The sequence below is a fragment of the Triturus cristatus genome, chromosome 10 (assembly GCF_964204655.1).
Source record: "Triturus cristatus chromosome 10, aTriCri1.1, whole genome shotgun sequence".
Taxonomy (NCBI): Eukaryota; Metazoa; Chordata; class Amphibia; order Caudata; family Salamandridae; genus Triturus; species Triturus cristatus.
In genome coordinates, this window is record NC_140593.1 from 311,344,146 (window position 1) to 311,368,193 (window position 24,048).

Below are 24,048 nucleotides of genomic sequence, written 5' to 3' on the forward strand. Positions count from 1 at the left end.
CAAAGGGAATTTTGTTTAACTTCTTGAGAAAGGACAAAATGCCAGCACTCATGTGAAATAAGCCATTGGTGGAAGTTGGCTGACCCAGTGGCTCATACTTGGGAGTAAGAAAAAAACAGACTAATTCATGATGAGGGCTAATTTAAAGCCCCTATAAGTTTACTGCATACATAATTTTACCAAAATTAAAGGGTCAAGGCTGCTGCCAGACATGAAAAGTACATAGGAAAATAAGGGAGGGAAGTAGTACAGATAAAAGAGACAGAGAAATTGCTGTGGGGCAAACACTGGCATAAGGAATGCCTCAGTGTGAGACCCGCGGAGAAATGTCCACAAGTCCTATGCCTGTATGTGTAGATATGTTGTACTGTATTGATAACTTGAGAAGTCAGATTGATACAGCAGGGTGTAGGCGAGACTTAAAAAATAAAAAAAATCATCTTGAGTAGCAATCCAAACTTCTGGGGCAAATATCCTTGAAGGCAAGTTTTATTCGGAGCGGAAACATTACAGTTGTTTAAAGATTTTAAAGTTAGCATCACAAATCACACATACAGAATTTAATCTTAAAAAACAAGAGGACCTCTACCAGATACTTCCAGCTCAGAAACAGCACTCATTCTCTAGAACACCAGTTCTGAAACTGAGGCAAACCATTAGAAATGTCTTACTGTTGAATGGAAAAAGAATGTGAAATATTGTACAGGGAAACCTTGGATCCTGACTTACAGGGTTGGGGGAAGTCCAGCCCACAGGGCCTTGACACCTTCATTTCGAATAATCTGAGCAAAGGCATCCTATAATAAAGAAAATACTGATTAAATGACAAAGATCACAGCAGATGCAAATACAGATCATTATCATCACAAGTTCCGTGGTCAAATGATCACAGTTAAAATAAAAAGCTATATCTGTGTGGCAAGAACACCATCAAATAACAATGTTCTGTCTTCAGCCCAGCATCCATTACTTTGAAATAATTGCTTTTGCAGCACGTAAGGGCAGTAAATACTGCGTAGCAATGAGCCAATATATTAGAAGAAAATAATAATCAAATGACATAGGGGCACATGCATCAAGATAAGGAATTGCGATTCCTTAATAGTGATTTTTAAGGAATCGCTATTTAGGAGTCGCAATTCCTTAATAGAGAATTGCAAATTGCGAGGCCCATAGGAATGAATGGGAAAGCATTTGAAATTTGCGATTATCAAATAGGTAATCGCAAATTGCGAATGCAATTGCAAGGGTGCCTAGGGCCCCCCTGATGCACCCCCCAAAAAGGTAAGTGTGGGCATGTGTGTGCGCCACATGGCAGTTTAGAAAATGCAATTTTGTGCATTCTTCTAAGGATTTTCAAATTACCATCGACTTGAAGTTGATGGTACTTTGCGAATCCTTAATGCAAAGTCGCTTTTTAAAAATGCTTAATGCATTGCATTTAGAGAATCACAAATTGCGATTCCCTAAATGCATTCACATAATAGGTCATCGCAATTTTTGCAATTACCTATTTTGTGAATGCATTTAGGTTTGATGCATCAGAAATGACTTTTTTACCTGTCGGAAACGGGGCGATTGTGTGAATCGTCCCGTTTACAACCGGTAAAAAGCTTGATGCATGTGCCCCATAGATCGCAATAGGTGCGAATACAGATAATTACCATCACACGTTTTGTGGTCAAATGATCACATTTAAAATAAAAAGCCAAATCACACAAGGGCATAGGACATCAATATCAAACTATAAATAGATTTTGTGTGTAATGCGACCATACAGCACGTCTTCATTCTAGTATTAAAAAACGCGAGATCTTTAAAAACTAAAAAAAGATTGTCTAAGCCTCGAGAATTATTTAACACTTTCTGCTGCTGGCCTGTTTGAGTAGAGAAAGCAAAAGAAAATTCATATTTCTTAACGCATACCTAATAAAATTAGTCCGCTGTATGGGAAGAAGCAGATTTAGGACACAGAGGGGGCAACAGCATCAACAGAAATGTCATAAAAGGTAGCCTAAAGTAAGCCAGTGCTTGCACATTTGCAGGAAGACAGAAATTAAATGTTTACACTGTTGAACTTCAATGATTACAATGTCCTATATAAATAAAGGGTGGTCCAAGTTAAATAGCTTAAGTAAAATGGGAAAAAGTAAGAGTACGGAACTAAATGCACTGACATATTGTCAAAGGAGTAGCAGGTTTAGCAGCCTTAGACCCCTCAAGGTCAAGCCTCTATGTCCTTGGAGGCACAGTGATTTTGCAGTTCTAAGATTTCCTTTGCTCCAACCATCATCCTCTTCTTAAGCCGCCTTAGGGGCTTAGGACTAAGTGTACCCTCACCTATTCCTTCCTCAGCTAACTGCTGAAGAGTGGGCAGTAAATTGCCTCTTCAGCACTCCACTTTGATGAAGTGGTGCGGGTTTCTGCAATGAATGTTTGAAAGATAAAGAACAGGAGGCCCAGTAGAGACTCGCAATCCCCATATACTGCTAAACCAGTAGGGATCCAGTACAATTCTGATCACTGTCTTGCTGTTGGGAAAAATTTAAAACAACAAATTTGGTCCGATTGCTCCCTGGAAACAGGCACAAGTTTAGCTCTTTGATCGCTGATGCTCTTGCAAGGACTTAATTTTGTGCCGAAAATTCTAATCCTGCACCTCTAATAACACCAACACTCTTATTGGCCCATCTTCTTATGGTGAAGAACAAACAGGAAATCACTTGTCAGACACCCTGTTATTTTTAGTTACAGCTTAGAATTCAGGGTCTCAGTCAGTGACAGATAGGCGTTGTTATACATTGCCAGGTAAGCAGAACTTCCACCACAGATGCCACATAATCAGCCCGCTACTGAATAGACTGCCAAGGTATTAGCACTATCTAGCATCCTCTGCTGATGGTCTTACAACAGGTGAAGTGGGAACACCAAACTACTTGTAAAGGCCAGCATGGAAATAACATGCTAGCAATGATCAAGCGGCACCTACACACTGAAAAGTAGCAATTTCCACAATACGCATGCTATCTCTCACCAGTCTACTATGCTCTGGAAGGTTCCAATTGATTAAACCAAATAATAAATCCTAGATGATCCAACAATGTGTGCCATTATGGTATGTAATCATACATTCGATTATCGAAAATGTATAGACGCACACTACTACCCAGTGGGGCTCTTGGTGCGGTGACAGGAACAGAAGAAAAGCCAGAGAGACAATGAATTGTTAAGAAAATTATGGAGTGAACAACCCGGATTTCAATTCTTTATTGAAACAAATAGAGGATGAAAAATGTTTCTGTTTCAGTGGCAAAGAATTCTAGAGTGTAGGAACCGGCACTGAGAAATTTTGATCTTCATCTCAATCCTTTCAAATTGTGTTATGTGTAAAGAAGCTGGTTCGAAGTGTAGAGTGCAGTGGAATGAGAGTCCTGCGTCATGTGGAATGAAATGGATTTGATTACACACCCCAAATAGAGTGATGAATGATGCAGGTAACCTTGAATTCAATTTCGCCTTGTATAGGCAGTCCGTGAAGAGATTTCGAAAGTGAGGTGGTCTTACAGAACTGAGGCCAACCTCAGATAGATATGTGCAAACTAAGTGAGTTTTCCTCGTATAGAAGGTACAGGAAGTGTTGACCAATACAACCAGAGCAGGATCGTAGTTCATCCTTCTGTACCTCTTTTGTTCATCAGCTCTCAGGCTGGAAAATACCTGTCTGGGCGTGTCTTCAGGGGTATTGGAAATGTACTTTATGCTCTACCATGTTGTCTAAAGTCAGTCCCTCTGCAGCAATCTAAGGAGGGTGGTCAGACCGGACTGCGCTCGAGTGCATACTAATAAATAACTTTGGTTTGTATTCTCTACTCTCTGACTGACTCCATTTGTATGGAAGGCTGAGAAGTGGTTGCGAGTAACCCGGATGGCACTAATTGGGTCACTTCCTTCAGTTGGCGCCCGAACAGGGACTCCATCGGGTGAGTGACCCTTCCTTGCCCACGGACAGGTGAGGGGGTTGGGCCACATAGGGTCGGACGGGCGGACCGGGGATCCCTGCACAAGAGAGTCTGGTACTTGCAGCTGCCCCATCAGTCTGACCGGGTGGTGCCTCAGCCAGTGGTCATCCCGGCTGGGGTCCTGAACGGCGAAACCCTTGGATCTCACCGTTTGGTCTGAAGAGTCGTCAGTGGAGAATAAAGTGGTTCGACTTGTGTGCACCAGGAGAGTTTGCTTTTTTTTGTGGTGGCTACGGCGCCATTTTGGTTTGTGTTTGGTGGGGTCTGAGGACCAACTATGGTAAGATATTTGCAAATATCTGCTTGGCATACATGGTGAGCTAGTTTCCTTGCAGAATATGCCCTGTTTTAGCAAGCTGTGTTGTGTGGGTTGTCATCGTTGTTCCACTGATGCTCATTTTGAAGAAAATCAGCCTGCACCTCCAGAAGGCACTCCCAACTTTGAGATGTATGTCAAGCATGGCCTTGGCCCTATTATGTTAAGTACATTTTGGCACAGCTATACGACGGACAATGCAGAGTTGCAGCGCAGGATAAATTGTAAAAAGAAGTAGGCGTTCGATGTTTGATTCCTTTAGAACATGGCAGAAGGAGGCTAAACAGACGAATGAAGGCAGAGAAGGAGGGAAGGATGCAGACAGTGACTCAGAAAGCTGTAGCATATGATAGGGAGAAAATAGAGAAGGGAATAGAAGGTGCCAATAGAACATTTCAATTGCAATGTGAAAAGTCTTATGTTGCTCGAGATAATGATCAATTTGTGGAGGAATTGTTGGATGCTCAACCCCCGCCTCCGTATACCCCGCAGAGGGTATACCCTGTACTCCCTCCTACCTCCTCAGTCACCCGATGCTTCTGTTTCTGTTGCCTCTGCTATTGCTGTTTCATCTGCTTTGGACACAGCACCTCCTGTCCTTTCTTTGCCTTCGCCGTCTGTGGCAACTACATCTGTTGGCGTTCTGGCAACACCTACTGCTTCGGCATCCCTCTCGCCAGCTCTTATGACTACAACAGAGCCAGTAGCGATATTATTGCCTGGCAACTCTGTTCTCACCCCTCTTGTTTTACCCTATTCCCCGGTGTCACAAAATATTGACGTGCCAGTACGTGGCCATGAGGATAAGGACTGGACGAAACTCAAGTACCGATTAGGACGGACGCTGATACGATCTGATGTGGGGGAGGCCAAGAAAAAGGTGGTGGCTAATCAGGCAGCTCAGTGGAGTCTTAACACCATTTACAGTGTGGAGGATGTGTGGCAGGTGATGAAAGACAACGAGCATTTTGTTCAGCAGCATGCCCTTAAGCACATGTTGCCTACTTTGATTGGGCTATGGGAGCAGGGTTTTAATGAGGCAGCGCCACAGATTATCTATAATATTAAGGATCATATCTATGTAGCTGACATGGCACCTGGTGAGGTGTTTGGTAATGTTGCGACGATGGTTGCCTACCGTAGTAGACTGCTTGATAAGAGCCTGAAGATGGTATCGCCCCACATATCACCCAAAAATTTTAGAGCACGAGACCAGCATGATGTCGTTATCAGACCAAGGGCAGAGGCTTTGTTCCAAGAGCAATGGGTTTATACTCCATGGAAGTAGAGTGAGGTGTTGTTCCTTAAGAATCAGTTACCCGACCCTAGGAAAAATCCTACTGCGTATTATAAGGAATTGACGGAGGCCGCTTCATTGACGGTGATGACGCTTGCGGATACTGAAATGTTCTTTGGTTTACTGGTGCCCGTTGATATTTGTTGGCAGGTACAGACACAGGACCAAGGTGCGGAATAGGGTGGTACCCGGAATCAGATTAAAGCATGGGATCTGGAGAGGAAGTCTGGTGAGAAGCCCAGGGCCGAGATACTAGCTTTGCCTGGCCGAATTATCTCTTATATGCATTCTCTTATTCCACCAAGAAGAGTAGATTGGGACAAGTTAACAGTATGTCACCAGAAGAAAGATGAAAGTGTGTCTGACTTTTTCCACTCGGTTTGAGGGTGTGCTTTTGGACTTTAGCGGACAGGACTTGTCGGTGGAGGGGTTTGAGGGTGTGCTTTTGGACTTTAGCGGACAGGACTTGCCGGTGGTGGGGGGTGTTCGATTGTTCATTAACAGATTTGTTACGAAATTGCGGCTCACTTGCAGGCTTCGGAGAGCACTTGGACGACATCCTCCCCTTCTGTCATATTGAGTATGGCACAGTATTATGAGCACAGGGAAAATGAGGAGAAGGTGGAGAAAAAACACAAAGAATTGAAGACAAAAGTGTTGTTGCAGGTGGCTTAGTGGGGAAATGTTAGAGGATGAGGTGGTACTGCCCGCCAGCTACCTTGGACCAGCCGGAATACTACGTCCGTAAGGCCAAATCAGTGTGCGTATTGTAAAGAGGAGGAACACTGGCGTAGCCAGTGTCCCTTGTTGTTGCAGAAGGTCGCGGCCCCTAGAGGACAAGGCTCTAGTGGATGGGGTTGTGGAGCTGGTGGACAGGACAGAGCCCAGCATGCTGCCACATCACCGGATCGTTCAGATAGTAATTATTTTGCTGAAAAAAGGGGTGGCCAGTATTACCACGGTGACTATGATTTTGATGAAGTGACAAAAATGTCTCACAGCTAGGACAGCCAGGGACAGAGAGAGGGACAAGTACAGATACCTGTAGATCAGCGCGGACCTTATGTTATTGCAGATTTGCATAGCTCAGCAAAGGAATTCTTGTAGGCTACAGGTGCAATGACTAGCTATGTTTCTCGGTCACTGGTCCCTGGGGCAGCTCTGTCTGGCCATAATAATGTTTCGGTAGGATTTTCTGGTGTACCAGTTGTAAGCCCCATTTCCAAGCCTCTTACATTGACTATAGGTCCTTTTACTGTGGATTCGACTTTCTTGTTGATGTCATACTGTGGAGAAAATGTAATTGGCCTAGATTTATTGAAAAAGTTGCATGCGACCATTTATTGCTCTCCGGAAGGTATTTACATGACAATGGGTCTGAATGTGGTCAGCTCTAAACAGTGCCTGTCCAAAGATGTGTCCCTTCCTGCTGAGTTTAAGGATGTGCCGCCCACTTTGTTGGCAACAGGGGACACGGATGTAGGACTATTGCAAACTCCCCCGGTTTCCATTAAAGTTCAAGACAATGCAGTTTTGCCTCGTTTTCCCCAGTACAACATTCAACAGGCATGGGAGTGAACTTTGTTGCAGATTATACAGGACTTGATTGAGACGGGTGTGGTTGAAGAGACAACGGCAAATGTGTGTAATAGCCCTATTCTTCCCATACTGAAAAAAGCATCTTCAGTCTCCCCCGATGATCACCCAGATGTTCATTGTTTTGTGATTGATCTGCGCGTAGTTAATGAAATAGTGGTCCCTTAGTTCCTGGTGGTCCCCGACATTACTGTCCTCCTGACAATGATTCCTTCCTCTGCTAAATTCTTCTCTATCATTGATTTGAAAAATGCATTCTTTAGTATCCCGATCCATCCCGACAGCAGACATTTGTTTGGTTTTACCCTAGCTGGCAGAAGCTTTAGATTCTGTCGAGCTCCTCAAGGCTATACTGAGAGCCCTATTATATACAGCCAAGCATTGAAAGCCCAATTGGACTCCCTTATTCTTCCCTCAGGTCCAAGACACCCTTCTGCCAGCACCTGAGGGGCCAGGACATGATATTCAGTCCGGTGACTTTATCTTGGTGAGGCATTTCCAGAAGAAAGGAAGTTTGGAGCTGCAGTGGAAGGGGGCCAATCAGGTGCTCCTTGCCACTCGCACCGCTGTGAAGGTCGCTGGGCGAAAGAACTGGATTCATACCAATCACTGCCGCCGAGTGCCTTTGCCCCTGCCTTACGATCAATGGGTTCTTGATGCCATCATAGACTTGGAGGGGGAATAGGTGCCCCGTTTTGTCCCCTTCTCGGATGCCCAGCTAACGTGGACCCAAACAGCGGATGAGAATGATGCAGTGTTGAATGCAGCAGTGCCCCCTGAGGCCCAAGCCATTCAGCAGCCCCGATCTGCTGGCCCATCTGTGCTTGAGTCCCAGCCCACTGCCCGCACTGTGTCTGAGCTCCTTTTTGCTGACCCTTCTCTGCCTGGAGTAGCTAGGTACAATCTGCGCCCCACGGAGGAACAGTGCACCAAACAGCAAGGACTGACTCGATAAGTTAGGCTGCAGTAGAATAGGGAGACGCAAAATTGGTGTATTTTTCAGACAATGGACAGGATAAATAGAACATGCTCCCCTGGAAGGGGGGTACATTATCTTGAACAACGTGGGATTTCTTCAGAAGAGCTGGGATCGCCTGGCTCCACCGCCGGTGCTCAACAGCACCAACGTTGATGAACAATAGTCTATCAGTGAGGCTCAGAAGGACACTGAGAACATTTGCCCCTTCTTGTTTTCTTGTCACCGGCTCCATTGCATTTTCTTTCCTCTGGTTATAATGTATCCGTATCGTTGCCCCATTATTGAGGAGGGACGGCCTTTTGCAGCACCTCGTTTTGGGCGGGATGAGTCTCGTTGGTCCAGTTGGTCCACAAAGAGTAAAATAGTTTTCATGGGGATTGTTCTGATTTCCCTGATAGCAGTGCTTGGAATAGTATGGTTCCTTCAGGATAAATATACCATGCACTCTCAGATTGGTACAACGCCTGTTACCCCTGAACACATGTTTGTTACTTTGGCCCCTCATAAAGGTGAACACAGAATGTCATAAGTAGATAATGTGTTTTTACAAACATTCCACCAAGCCCATGATACGTCTAACATTACAAATTGTTGGATATGTGGACTGCTCCCTTCAGTTACACATAAGAGTGATAGTTTGTCATATCTGGGGAGCTGTGAGGGATGGTTTGAATTGTTTACTATGGTATACATTCCTTAACCTTCTTGTACTATGAATATCACATCTGCTGATTGTCACACAGTGTTAGAATATATATGTGTCCACCAAGCGTTTACCCCGGGAGAACAAGGGACCCCAGATACATGGTCTCCGACAGCTTGCATGAAGGTATATGAGAGAGAGAAAAATGTAACAAGGCTTCAAAATGAAATGTTGTATTTTCAGGGGTTCAACGTCACTGAATACCTTCGCTCCTTTCAAATGCGCAATATTACTCAGGATGAGGCAATACCGGTGTCAGTAGTCAACACAACAGTTGGTTTTTGTGTTCGAGGCCTTGGGAAGGTGAAAGTGGGTGAGAGTAATTGCAACTATACATATACGTTGAGCACGAGTAGTAGCCCGCCTTTGCTCCCTCCGCATAATATTTACTTTGTTTGTGGATCTCAAGCTTATTTTTGGCTTTCTAGGGGATGGTCCGGTGTATGTTACCTCTCTTTCCTCCTTCGCCGGGTGTACATAGCACTGCCCAGTTATCATAAGGATCATCGATTACAGCGTAGGAGTGCCCATCTGTTCCGAATTAGAAGGGTCATTAATACAGAAGTCCTAGATCAGACAGGCACCACTATGCAGCAGTTCACAGAAGCTATGAAGGGTATCATACCCTTTTGTGGCACTATGTCCAACAGCCTTAATATTCGTCGGCTCACAAGAATTGTAGGAGGGTTTCATTAATACCACAGCAGGAATTTTGACCAATATTACAGCTGAGCTCCAGGCTACGAGGCCTGTTGCTCTACAGAACCAGATGGGGTTAGAAGTCATCCTCTCTGACCGGGGAGGGGCCTGTCGCATCATTGGCAGCAGTTGTTGCGTGTACATACCAGGCGCCCCTAATGTATATGCCACTATACAGAAGTTGCATAGGCTTGCATCTGACATCCACCAAGAGAATGGTACTTGGACTCTTTCTGGTTGGTTCTGGGGTCTAATAACATCCTGGGGCTGGAAAATCCTTATCTTTCTGGTAGCAATTGAGAGTATAATTTTTACATGTTGCCTATGCGTACATTGCCTTTCTGCTTGCTGTGCTCACCAAGTTGGAAAATTGACACCCACACCGAAGACCCCAGTACATGATACTAAGCCTACGGCTATGATGATGCAGGCTGTCCAAGACCTAATGCCAAAAGATGAAGGTATTTTTGAACATTGATAATGTGTGTATTAACATGTAATAGTAGTGTTCCTGCTTTGCAAGACGTTATTTGTTTCCTAACACTAGACAAAATTGTTAGCAAATGCTAAAAGAAGGGTCTGTTTGACTGAAAATGTGTCTGGTCGACTCCTAGTATTGTGCGGTTTAAGTTAGCATTTGCAGCACCATTTTGTATTAGCTGACATTTTGAGTAATGATCGAAACTAACGTCTGTCATCTCGTGTTTGCCCATCGAAAAGCAGCTACCAATGTGCTCTCTGTACATCTATTTCTTCAAGGCTGAGTTTGTTGTGCTAAAGAATAAACTGTTTATATTATTGCATACCTTTCCGTCTCTATAGTCCTGCTCCCACAGCTCAGAGTGGTGTGGGCAGGGAGGGTAACCTTGAGTTTTTCAGATAATGTTTGCCCGGTCCCAGGATCGTAGCTCATCCTTCTGTACCTCCTTTTTCATCAGCTCACAGACTGGAAAATTCCTGTCTGGGTGTGTCTTCAGGGGTATTGGAAATGTACTTTATGTTCTACCATGTTGTCTAAAGTCAGTCCCTCTGCAGCAATCTAAGGAGGCTGGTCAGACCAGACTCCCCTTGAGTACATACTAATAAATAACTTTGGTTTGTATTCTCTACTGTCTGACCGACTCTTCATTTGTATGGAAGGCCGAGAGGTGGTCGTGAGTGACCCAAGTGGCCCTAATCGGGTTACTTCCTTCACCAGTGAACAGGATCTCAATATTTTCATTGATTTAAACCAATGTAGCCCTATTTGTTTTCTGACTTCTGATTCTACAGAGAATGTTATCTCTGGATTGGCCTCTAAAGCATAGTTGAGGATTATCATCTTACATGTACAGTTGTAGTCTATCTGCGAGTATAAAAGGTGAAAAGGACTAAAACAGATACTGAATAAGTATGGTGAGAGGGCTAAGTCGAAGGGCTGCTACAAAGTGTTCTTACAGACTCAAGAACGAAAAGAGCCGTGCACCATCTTCTGTGTAGTCAAATCCTTAGCAATCTATTTAAAAGAAAAGTATGGTTGATAGTGTCAAACGCTGTTACAGATCACAAGGCACTGCAACTGTCTTGCAGATGTCATCTAGTACAGCTATGGTGACTGTTTCAGTGCCTCTGTCAGGTGAATAGCCCGTTTGGTTGTAGTCCAGCACCTCATTACGTTCTAGAAATGAACAGAAGATTATGCCACAAAAGACTCAAATATTTGAACAACTGCTGGAAAAATTCTAATAGGATTATAGTTAGCAATGTTGGACTGTCCCACTATATGTTTCCTAAAAAGTGAGATAATAATGTCACTCTTAAATAACAAAACAAAAAGACCAGAAGGTAACTGTGTGTCCAAGACAACAAGTAGAAGATGCAGCAGAATATCTTTGAGTATAGCGTGGAAGTAGAGAGAAATCAGATCAAGCGGAAACCCAGACTTCCATTGATTCAACAATTGGAGTAAGGCTGGCGGATCTAACAGTTGATACACTGTCCACAGAACTGGGAGAGATTTGTTTGGTTGAGCCACAACATGAGAACATTCTTTAGCAATATTATCTCTAAACCTGGTGATTTTAGACATAAAGAAGTCAGCTAACTCTTTACAGGATATGGATAATTCAGCATAAGATTAGCTATGTGATGGCAAATGAGCGGGAGACATGACATGAATCATTTTAAGAAGCTATTTTTCGGCAGGAGCCTAGCGCGCAACCAAGATGGCCGCGTAGGTGCGAGGCTCCCGAGGACCTCCGCGACCTCCTGAATAAATCCTGGAAATATCCTGTCCTTGTTAAGGGGACTGTGTCGGGGAACCCGAGCTGAGGCACTACCCGTTTTTTGGGCTCGAATCGGACCCCGAATACCGGTGGGAACATCGACTGAAGGTTGCGGCCTTCTCCTCGCCGGCCCCCCGGATTGGAGTAGTGGCGCGATCCGGGGACAAGGTGAATAACAGCGGCGAGCGGGGCTGGGCGACTCGCGTACCCCGCACTTTCACTTTCGCTTTTGCGCCCTCCTTGCTCTCTGGCGAGGTCGGGCTGCGGAGCGGGGTGCGGTGGTGTGGCCTTGTCCAGGTGCCCAGCTGACCCGACGGCGGTGGGTCGACCCGCGGCTCTGTGGTCGCCCCCTTGACACCCGTGATCTGGTGTGACGGCCCGTTTGGAGATCTTGGCACGACGGTGGAAGGGCCAGCATGGCCACCAAACAAGATGGCGACCGGGCGAAGGTGAAGACGACCCGCCGTGGCACGGCGCACCAGGCCAATAGTATGGACCGCTACACGCTCCAAAAGGGTTCTCCGGAGACAACGCGGTCATCCCCGGTGGGCCCGACGGAGGCACCCGCCCATCCAGTGGATCTAACCCTCCGGGACGTCATGGGCGCCATCGCTGAACTGAAGGCCTCAGTGGACCAGCGTTTTGACACCTTGTCGCAGAAAATTGACTCGGTCCTGGTGGATGTGGGCCTTGTGAGGGCGGACTTGTCAAAAACGAACGACCGAGTCGACTCCCTGACCCACACCACAACGAGCCTCACGACTGACGTGGTGGCCCTCCAGAAGGAGGTGCGCCGGCTTGGCCAGGCGAGCGCCCTGATGGACCGGCGACTGGAGGATTCCGAGGGTCGCGCCCGGAGGAATAATATCCGCATTATTGGTGTGCCGGAGGGACGTGAGGCGGAGGCGGCGGATCTCTTCGTGGAAGACTTGATCCTGACCCATCTCCAGCCCCGGGGGCTGAGTAAGTTTTTTGCGGTGGAACGTGCCCACCGGGTCCCCGGGGGCCGCCCTAAGACCGGTGCCCCGCCACGGCCCCTTATTGCCCGAATCTTTAATTTTCGGGACCGAGATGCCATCCTCCAGACCTCCAGGCAACAGGGACCGGTCAGGTTGGACAACATGGACGTAAACTTCTACCCAGACTTTACCCCGGCGGTCCAGAAGCAGCGGCAGAGCTTTATTGGCATCAAACGTCGTTTAAGGGACCTAAATCTTAAGTACTCAATGCTCTTCCCGGCTAAGCTGCGGGTGGAGGTGGATGGTCGCACGCACTTCTTCGACCGGCCCGAGGCGGCTGGGGACTGGTTGGACACCTTGCCTGGGGATCGGGGCCGGGGGGGTGGGGGGAGCGCGGCTGGCGAGGAGGGCCCGCTGGATCAGAATTGAGGGATGACTGTATTGCCTTGCTCGGGACATTGTTCCTTCACCACATACTGCTTCTGTAGGTTCCCCTCCCATGGAGGTCATGTGGGGTCTGCTGGGGGCTTCCCTCCTCCTCTGGGGGACTAGTTAGTATTTAGCTATGGGGCGACAGGCACACTGCACTTTGGGGGGGCTGTCTGGGCTCATGCAGGGGTGCAGGGAGGGGGGAGTTTTGTTGGGACCGGGGGGTGGGGGGGGTGTGTTGTTTGTTCGTACCGCAAGGCAATCCTGCAGCTGTTTTGTTGTCTTTAGACTGCTCGGTGGGGGACGACCGATTGTTTCGACGTATGATGGGGGGTAGGGACTTGACTGTGTTGTCATGGAATGTTAACGGCCTGGGGGATAGGATTAAGCGTGGTGTGGTCCTGCAGTATTTAAAACGTATTTCCCCAGATGTTGTCTTTCTGCAAGAGACGCACCTTATAGGTAACACCTTTCATGCAATGAATCGGAGGGGATATCGTTTGGCGGCCCACTCTGGCTTCACCTCGGGCTCGCGGGGGGTGGGTATTATGGTTAGGAACTCGCTCCCGCTGGAGATTGATGAGGTGCACCACGATGAGAGGGGACGTTACACTGCTCTGGCGGGACGTATGGAGGGTAGAGTGTTCAGTTTTGTGTCGGTGTACGTCCCGCCTGGGCTACAGGCCACTACATTTGCGGACCTGGGGCGCCTCCTTCTGGAACTTCCGAGTGGCCTCTTGGTGGTGGGAGGGGACTTTAATGCGGTTGTTTCCGGCGCTATGGATCGCCATCCCCCTAGGGACCTCCCCCGGGCACAGGCGTGGCTGCCTGGCCTTTTAGACACACTGGGCCTGGTGGATTGTTGGCGCCTAAAGCATCCCGTATTGCAACAATACACCTTCCACTCGGGGGCCCATGGCAGTCTTTCGCGGCTTGATTACATCCTTGTCCCAGCGGCCCATGCGGGGAGGGTGGGAGAGGTGCGCCATCTGGCACGGGGTATTTCAGACCACTCCCCGTTGTTGTTGCATTTCGATGTCTTCCCGAGGGGGGATGGCAGGGTGGCCCCGATTAACGCCTGGTATCTGCGCGACCCCACCATTCGTGCCGACTTGATCACATCCTTGCAGCGCTATTTTGAGGAGAATGTGGGGTCGGTCCCATCTGCCATCTCCCTATGGGAGGCTTTCAAAGTGGTTCTTAGAGGGGAGGCCCTCTCCTTTATTGCCAATGCCCGGCGGCGCGAGCGGGAGGAGGTGACCCGGGTGGAGGCCGAGATTGCGGAATTGGAGGGTGACCTGGGGAACGGGGTAACAGACGCCAAGTTACATGTTCTGCAGTTAAAGCAGGCGGCCTACCGGGCCCTCGTCACGGAGGCGGCCAGGGGCCTTGGTAGAGAGCAGCAGGGGCGCTTGTATGATGTGGGTGATAAGGCCGGTAAATTGATTGCGTGGTTGGATAAGAGAGAGAGAGCGAGCCGAGTGGTGCCTTTGATTGAGAGTGTGGATGGTGCGTGTGCCACGGAGCCGGACGCCATTGTCTCCTGTTTCGCGGATTATTTCCGCGGAGTTTACTCCCCTGTTTCTCCCTGTTCGGAGGCGGACTCCCGTGCCCTGCTTCGGGATATTGCACTCCCCTCCCTTACGGCGGAAGACAGAGATTCGCTGGACGTCCCTCCCACCTCGGACGAAATTGCCTCGGCTATTCGCTCGATTTCATCCGGCAAGGCCATGGGCCCCAATGGCATTCCCATTGAGCTATATAAGCTACGCCCGGATGTGCTGGCACCCCACCTGCGTGCGATGTTCCTCGCGGCCCACTCGCAGGGCTCCCTCCCGCCGGACCAGCGTCTGGCCACAATTGTGGTAATCCACAAGGAGGGGAAGCCCCGTGAACGGGTCACATCCTATCGGCCGATTTCGCTTTTGAACGCGGAGCCCAAAATCCTCGCCAAGGTGTTGGCTAACCGGTTGGTTGGCGTGGTGGGCGATTTGGTCCACCAAGACCAATCGGGCTTTATCCCACACCGCAACACGGCGCTTAATCTACGGCGCTTGCACGGCGTGCTTGCGCGTGTCCCATTTGTGCGGGAGCCAGCCATCTTGGCGTCCTTGGACGCCACCATGGCGTTTGATACGCTCGAATGGCCATATCTCTGGGCGATGCTCGCGAAGTTTGGGTTCGGCCCGGGTTTCATCAGCTGGGTCAAATTACTATATTCGTGCCCGATGGCGCAGGTGGTGGTGAACGGGCGTGTGTCGACCCCGTTCGCGCTGGGACGGGGCACGCGACAGGGTTGTCCCCTGTCGCCTCTTCTGTTCGCCCTGGCCCTGGAGCCCCTGGCGGAGTGGCTGCGATGGCACCCTTCCGTCCGTGGTCTCCGCTGGACCCCCGAGCACGAGGACCGTGTGTCGCTCTACGCGGACGATATCCTTTTGTATCTCGCCTCCCCGCGCAAGTCCCTGATCGTCCTAGTTGATGTTTTGCGCTCCTTCGGTCGCAACTCAGGCCTAGTCATTAACTGGGCGAAATCCTGTGTCTACGTGCTTTCCGGGGAGGCTCCGGTCCTGCCGCGGGACTGCCCGATCCAGATTGCCTCCCAGGGTTTCCGGTACTTGGGTATATATATCACTCTTGACCCGGAGGCCCGCTATGAGCGGAATCTGCTGCCCCCTCTCCAGCGTTTGAAGGAGGATGTGGTGCGCTGGCGGCGTCTCCCGCTCTCGCCGCTCGGTCGAGCGGCCTTGTTTAAAATGATGTCCTTGCCGCGCTTCCTCTATGCCCTCCAGAACACTATGGACATGGTCCCGGCACGTTACTTTCGTGAGGTGGAGGGCCTTCAGCGGCGCCTGTTCTGGGACGGGAGGCCGCGTATTGCTCTGGCTAAACTGACGCTCCCGTGGTACGATGGAGGGGTCGCCCTCCCGGACATTAAACGGTATTACTGGGCCTCCCAGCTAGCTGCAATTAATCATGGCCTTTACGGGCCCGCCCTGAACCCGGCATTCGAGATGGACAAGATGCTCCTGCCCGGTGGCGATTACAATCGAGCGCTGTACTCTGGCGCGCCCGACTCCCGTCTGACGGGACCGACGCGTGTCATGGTGCGGGTTTGGCACGAGGCTAATGCAGCTATGGGGTGGAAGGACCGTTTGACCCGGGCGTCTCCACTGTATGCCTCTGAGAGGCTGGGCTCCCTGTGGACATCGAAGGGCTTCGAGAAGTGGGACACGATCGGAATCAGCACAGTGGGGGATCTCTGGACGAGGGGGGGATTCAAAACTTTTGAGACGCTGCAGGCGGAGTTCCAGCTGCAGGGCAGTGAGTACTTTCGGTACCTACAGGTCCGCCATGCGCTGGGCTCCGTCTTCCCGGATGTTGCATCCATTCCGGAGTCTTCCCCCCTGGAGGACAGAGTGCTAGATGGCCATGTTCCGGACAGCACGATCTCCCTCATATATAAGAAGCTGATTAATGATAGATCGTGCCTGTTAACTAGTCTACGCGAGGCTTGGGTGGCCGACGGGCTGGAGCTGGACGACGAGGATTGGATGTCCGCGGTGGCCTCTCCGAAAGAGGTGGCCATCCCGGCTCGCCTTCGTTTCGTCCAGCTCAAGATCCTTCACCGGGTCTACGTGACGGGGCCAAGGCTTCTACGTATGGGTTTTGCCGTGGACGGACTGTATAAGCGTGGCTGTGGTGCGTTGGCGACTTTTATGCATATACTGTGGGAATGCCCGAAGGTGGAGCGATTCTGGCGTGGTGTGCATGAGGTCCTGCGTGTGGTCACGCGTGTAGCGCTGCTGCCTGAAGCGAGGAGGTGCTTGTTGAATGTATGGGAACCGAATGACTACTCGGTTCCGCAGACGCGGTGGGTGACTCTGGGATACATGATAGCGAAACGTGATATTGCTCAATTGTGGGGATCCCAGAGGCCCCCTGCGGTGTCGGCCTGGAAAGAGCACATGGATTGGTGTATGTTCCGTGAAAAGGTGGTGTATGTGGCGAGGGGTAAGCCTGGGGCGTGGGTGAAAGTCTGGGGCCCCTGGAACGCCTACCGTGGGGGCATTTGTGAGCCGCCACAGCTGCCGGCTGCCTCGCCTGCTCCGTCTCCCTAGCTGGACCCTCTTGCTCGGCCGCGGGTACGCGGCCCCCCAGTCCTTGATCTCCTCCCATCCCCCTCTTCAGATCTTTCCTGCCAGTCTGGATCCCCCACTATGGAGCAAGTGTTGTCACCTTGAATCTCGGGTTGCCTTGCGGTTGTGGTTTTTGTTGATGTTGTTAGTCCTTAAAATGAAACCGTACTCTGTGGCAGGACGCCGTGAGGCCTGCACCGTTGATTACTCCTGTGTTTCTACTGTGCACCGCTGAGAGACTTTTACTGTCTGTATGTACTATATTTGTGATGCTCTAGCGGCCGGCCGTGCGGTTGTAGGCCCATACCTGTAACCTTTTTATGGATGCAATAAACGGTTTCAAAAAAAAAAAAAAAAAAAAAAAAAAAAAGAAGCTATTTTTCATTATAATTGGCCACTAAAATTCTGGACTAAAAGTAATGATGGTGGGCCTATTTGATTAATAGTTTGTAACCAGAATGGTATTTGTATTTTTTACTGGAGTTATAGTTATGTCTCCAATTGTGTTTGGCTCCTATTTTGTTTTAGACAATTTATAGAGCACAACTGTCACTCCAGGGAGAAGAACAAATGTTACTTACCTGTAAACTGTGATTCTCCAGTATTGGTGTCTTTCATAGATTCACATGCTTGAATATTCCCCGTCGACGAAGTGGGAGTCCCACGGTATATAAAAAGCAATAAGTGTCATGTAAATACATATATATATATATATATATATTACCTACTGGCGGTCGCCAGTAGGTAGTTATAGTTAGGACCACGTTTCCATAGGAAAACCTCAACATTCTATTTTGAATAACTTTGGCGCCGGTCGACGAATCCTCGTGAATTTCTCAAAATAGGTGGGGCGCTACGCTCCGCTCCTACCCTGAAAGTCTCGGGGGGATCCGTCAAGCGGGGGCTGAGATAAAAGGGGGGTCCCAAAACGCGTTTTTCCCATGCATTTTTCCATAGGACCTTTAGAACGAGCTACAGCCCGAACGGCTGAACAGAATTACTCAAAATTTGGCAGAGAGGTAGTCCCTAGGTCAAGGAAGTGCCTTTTGTAGGTTTGGTGTAAATCTGTTCAGTAGATTCTGAGAAAATAGCCTTTAAATCAATATATATATCTGAGCCCGCTTACGGTACGCTTACCGTACGCTTACGGTAAGCGTACGGCGGCGTGCGCGAGCGCGATTCTGATTGGCTGTTAGATCTTAGTAAACATTCGAATCGGCCGAAACCAGGAAGCGGCGTCCGCCATTTTGTGTATTTCACTCTGAAAAAAAAGAGTGAAAACAAGGAAAGGGGGCAATGAGGAGAGTTACAGACCCCCTAACATTTGTAAGGGGGTCAAAGAAGGACAGAAAAGTACAAAAAAAACATTTATTGATTTTAAAAAAAATCACGGGGTACGCGTACGGTAAGCTTACGGTAAGCGTACGGTAAAAAAAATAAAAATAGATAAATGAAAAGCAGATTTAAGAGTTTAGAAAGTAGGGAGCTCTAAAAAGAGCTGTTGTGTTTATGAAGTCATTTTTTTAGTGGTACCTACAAGTAAGTACCGATGCAGAGTCTAAGGTTCAAGAGGAAGACTCTGTTCCCTTCATCATTGAAGTGCACACCATCTCCTCTATAAATGTCTTGCATGTCATAACGCAAGTTGTTGTGGTAAATGGCACCCATACCATAGTCACGGAGGAAAGCAGAAACAGATTTGTTGACGTGCTTTCTTGCTTTGTCAATCTGTGGACAGAAATGATTGGACCAGTTCCATTTTTGCCTTTGGCATATGTTGGAAAACACAAAGGCAGTTTTAGGGAAAAGTGTAAACAGTTGTGCAAAGGTGTCCTTCATAAGCATTTCCAGACCTACCCCAGTCAAAGTGCCTAGGTCATTGCCACCACAGTGCACTATTATGAGGTCAGGGTGTTGGATTTGAATGAAGGATTTCACCAATGGCATCAATTGGTGCCACTTTAACCCTCTCTGACCAATCCATTTAATGTCTACATTTGGCAAAGCAAGGTCTCTCACCATATCTGTTTTCTCTGCAAACTTTTCACTCCAGAAGACATAGCTGTGCCCTACAATCCACACTGTGAACATCTTCAAAGGAGAACTGGATGCACTCAGGAGGTGTCTTTCAGTAGAATGGCAATATGAAAAGAAAGACAGTTTGGAAATGGAGGCATACATATTTTTTTAAAACAAAAAGAACTGATTGGCTGTTTCATACCATTCTAGAATAAAAACTAGGCTGTATGTGAAAATTAATAGAAGCATGTTTTGTATTGGTACAAAAAAATGTGTAACCAAAGAACAGTACTATGGATTTGCTGTAAGGTTTGAAAAGTCAAGCACTCTTGCTCTGTGGAATTGAAACATTGTGTGTCGAACTTCTGACCTAACTGCACACAGCAGTGTTCCATGAGCTGTTGCTATGGTAGCAGGCAGAAGTCAAGTTGGGGGAAGGGTACTAGGCAGAAGTCAAGTTGGGGGCAGGGTACTTTTGGAAAAGGGTTCGTTTTCAACCAATAGAAATGTGTGATTACATTTGAAAAAAAGGGGGAAGCACTGAGATTTGAAACTTACATGTATATGTGTGGAAAAATAGAGGGAAAGTTTGCCATTATCTGGTTCTGCTGAGAGGAGAGAGGTGAACACAACAGAGATCCTGGCTCTGATAATCTGCTGTTTGAGTGTCACATTTCTTTCACAACTAACTAATTTTAAAGGTGAGTTTAGAGTTTGAGAGGGGATGTATGTGGTAACTTAAGAAATGAATAATAGAAATGGGAATTGTTTTTGTTGTAGTTACACATGGTGGTTTCATAATGTGACAGTGTGTAAAAGTGATTTACACTTGACCCGAAAAAAAAAAGAGCAGTAAGTGTGCTTTCAAATTGGCAAAGAAATTTCGTTTTGGGACTAATGTGAAAACATGACTCTGTGTGCATAGAAGAATTATAGGCAGAGATTTATTGCGTCTTGCTCTGGTGATTTCACAGTTGCATTAGATGGAAAGGGGGAGCGAATTTTTTGGGGAAGAAGCAGAGGCTTAGCACACACCCATGTGCTTGCCATGTATAGTCATGCACAGTATTTAGAAGCCACTGGGGTTTTCAGGTTTAAGTCTGTAATGCAAATACATTCAGCATCACTAAGGCTGGTTGCCCTTGGTGGAGTGTAGGCAGTCACAGAGAATGCACATGGTGGTGGTCTGAAAAAAAAACAGCTTGGACACGTGCAATTAAATAAATCAAAAATAGTGGTTTCATAATGTGTCAGTCTGTAAAAGTGATTTCAAATTGTAAAAAGAGATTTTCACTTGGCCCGAAAAAAAAAGAGCAGTAAGTGTGCTTTCAAATTGGCAAAGAAATTTCGTTTTAGGACTAATGTGAAAACATGACTCTGTGTGCATAGAGGAATTATAGGCAGAGATTTATTGCGTCTTGCTCTGGTGATTTCACAGTTGCATTAGATGGAAAGGGGGAGCGAATTTTTGGGGGAAGAAGCAGAGGCTTAGCACACACCCATGTGCTTGCCGTGTATAGTCATGCACAGTATTTAGAAGCCACTGGGGTTTTCAGGTTTAAGTCTGTAATGCAAATACATTCAGCATCACTAAGGCTGGTTGCCCTTGGTGGAGTGTAGGCAGTCACAGAGAATGCACATGGTGGTGGTCTGAAAAAAAAACAGTTTGTACACGTGCAATTAAATAAATCAAAAATAGTGGTTTCATAATGTGTCAGTCTGTAAAAGTGATTTCAAATTGTAAAAAGAGATTTTCACTTGGCCCTAAAAAAAAAGAGCAGTAAGTGTGCTTTCAAATTGGCAAAGAAATTTGGTTTTAGGTCTAATGTGAAAACATGACTCTGTGTGCATAGAGGAATTATAGGCAGAGATTTATTGCGTCTTGCTCTGGTGATTTCACAGTTGCATTAGATGGAAAGGGGGAGCGAATTTTTGGGGGAAGAAGCAGAGGCTTAGCACACACCCATGTGCTTGCCATGTATAGTCATGCACAGTATTTAGAAGCCACTGGGGTTTTCAGGTTTAAGTCTGTAATGCAAATACATTCAGCATCACTAAGGCTGGTTGCCCTTGGTGGAGTGTAGGCAGTCACAGAGAATGCACATGGTGGTGGTCTGAAAAAAAAACAGTTTGTACACGTGCAATTAAATAAATCAAAAATAGTGGTTTCATAATGTGTCAGTCTGTAAAAGTGATTTCAAATTGTAAAAAGAGATTTTCACTTGGCCCTAAAAAAAAGAGCAGTAAGTGTGCTTTCAAATTGGCAAAGAAATTTCGTTTTAGGTCTAATGTGAAAACATGACTCTGTGTGCATAGAGGAATTATAGGCAGAGATTTATTGCGTCTTGCTCTGGTGATTTCACAGTTGCATTAGATGGAAAGGGGGAGCGAATTTTTGGGGGAAGAAGCAGAGGCTTAGCACACACCCATGTGCTTGCCATGTATAGTCATGCACAGTATTTAGAAGCCACTGGGGTTTTCAGGTTTAAGTCTGTAATGCAAATACATTCAGCATCACTAAGGCTGGTTGCCCTTGGTGGAGTGTAGGCAGTCACAGAGAATGCACATGGTGGTGGTCTGAAAAAAAAACAGTTTGTACACGTGCAATTAAATAAATCAAAAATAGTGGTTTCATAATGTGTCAGTCTGTAAAAGTGATTTCAAATTGTAAAAAGAGATTTTCACTTGGCCCTAAAAAAAAAGAGCTGTAAGTGTGCTTTCAAATTGGCAAAGAAATTTCGTTTTAGGACTAATGTGAAAACATGACTCTGTGTGCATAGAGGAATTATAGGCAGAGATTTATTGCGTCTTGCTCTGGTGATTTCACAGTTGCATTAGATGGAAAGGGGGAGCGAATTTTTGGGGGAAGAAGCAGAGGCTTAGCACACACCCATGTGCTTGCCATGTATAGTCATGCACAGTATTTAGAAGCCACTGGGGTTTTCAGGTTTAAGTCTGTAATGCAAATACATTCAGCATCACTAAGGCTGGTTGCCCTTGGTGGAGTGTAGGCAGTCACAGAGAATGCACATGGTGGTGGTCTGAAAAAAAAACAGTTTGTACACGTGCAATTAAATAAATCAAAAATAGTGGTTTCATAATGTGTCAGTCTGTAAAAGTGATTTCAAATTGTAAAAAGAGATTTTCACTTGGCCCTAAAAAAAAAGAGCTGTAAGTGTGCTTTCAAATTGGCAAAGAAATTTCGTTTTAGGACTAATGTGAAAACATGACTCTGTGTGCATAGAGGAATTATAGGCAGAGATTTATTGCGTCTTGCTCTGGTGATTTCACAGTTGCATTAGATGGAAAGGGGGAGCGAATTTTTGGGGGAAGAAGCAGAGGCTTAGCACACACCCATGTGCTTGCCATGTATAGTCATGCACAGTATTTAGAAGCCACTGGGGTTTTCAGGTTTAAGTCTGTAATGCAAATACATTCAGCATCACTAAGACTGGTTGCCCTTGCTGGAGTGTAGGCAGTCACAGAGAATGCACATGGTGGTGGTCTGAAAAAAAAACAGTTTGTACACGTGCAATTAAATAAATCAAAAATAGTGGTTTCATAATGTGTCAGTCTGTAAAAGTGATTTCAAATTGTAAAAAGAGATTTTCACTTGGCCCTAAAAAAAAAGAGCAGTAAGTGTGCTTTCAAATTGGCAAAGAAATTTCGTTTTAGGACTAATGTGAAAACATGACTCTGTGTGCATAGAGGAATTATAGGCAGAGATTTATTGCGTCTTGCTCTGGTGATTTCACAGTTGCATTAGATGGAAAGGGGGAGCGAATTTTTGGGGGAAGAAGCAGAGGCTTAGCACACACCCATGTGCTTGCCATGTATAGTCATGCACAGTATTTAGAAGCCACTGGGGTTTTCAGGTTTAAGTCTGTAATGCAAATACATTCAGCATCACTAAGGCTGGTTGCACTTGGTGGAGTGTAGGCAGTCACAGAGAATGCACATGGTGGTGGTCTGAAAAAAAAACAGTTTGTACACGTGCAATTAAATAAATCAAAAATAGTGGTTTCATAATGTGTCAGTCTGTAAAAGTGATTTCAAATTGTAAAAAGAGATTTTCACTTGGCCCGAAAAAAAAAGAGCAGTAAGTGTGCTTTCAAATTGGCAAAGAAATTTCGTTTTAGGTCTAATGTGAAAACATGACTCTGTGTGCATAGAGGAATTATAGGCAGAGATTTATTGCGTCTTGCTCTGGTGATTTCACAGTTGCATTAGATGGAAAGGGGGAGCGAATTTTTGGGGGAAGAAGCAGAGGCTTAGCACACACCCATGTGCTTGCCATGTATAGTCATGCACAGTATTTAGAAGCCACTGGGGTTTTCAGGTTTAAGTCTGTAATGCAAATACATTCAGCATCACTAAGGCTGGTTGCCCTTGGTGGAGTGTAGGCAGTCACAGAGAATGCACATGGTGGTGGTCTGAAAAAAAAACAGCTTGGACACGTGCAATTAAATAAATCAAAAATAGTGGTTTCATAATGTGTCAGTCTGTAAAAGTGATTTCAAATTGTAAAAAGAGATTTTCACTTGGCCCGAAAAAAAAAGAGCAGTAAGTGTGCTTTCAAATTGGCAAAGAAATTTCGTTTTAGGACTAATGTGAAAACATGACTCTGTGTGC

The 24,048-nt window shown here is 46.7% G+C and overlaps 1 protein-coding gene across 5 annotated transcripts in view; it reads right to left on the reverse strand.

The window, feature by feature from the left end:
- The window catches only part of SLC25A40 (solute carrier family 25 member 40), a 366,440-nt gene that overhangs the window by 245,856 nt on the left and 96,536 nt on the right, over positions 1-24,048 (reverse strand). For all 5 annotated transcript variants that reach the window (XM_085631323.1, XM_085631327.1, XM_085631325.1 and 2 more), the window contains one exon: positions 730-797. In XM_085631323.1, coding sequence (XP_085487449.1) covers positions 730-797 — 68 coding nt within the window. The remainder of the gene's footprint in view (positions 1-729; positions 798-24,048) is intronic.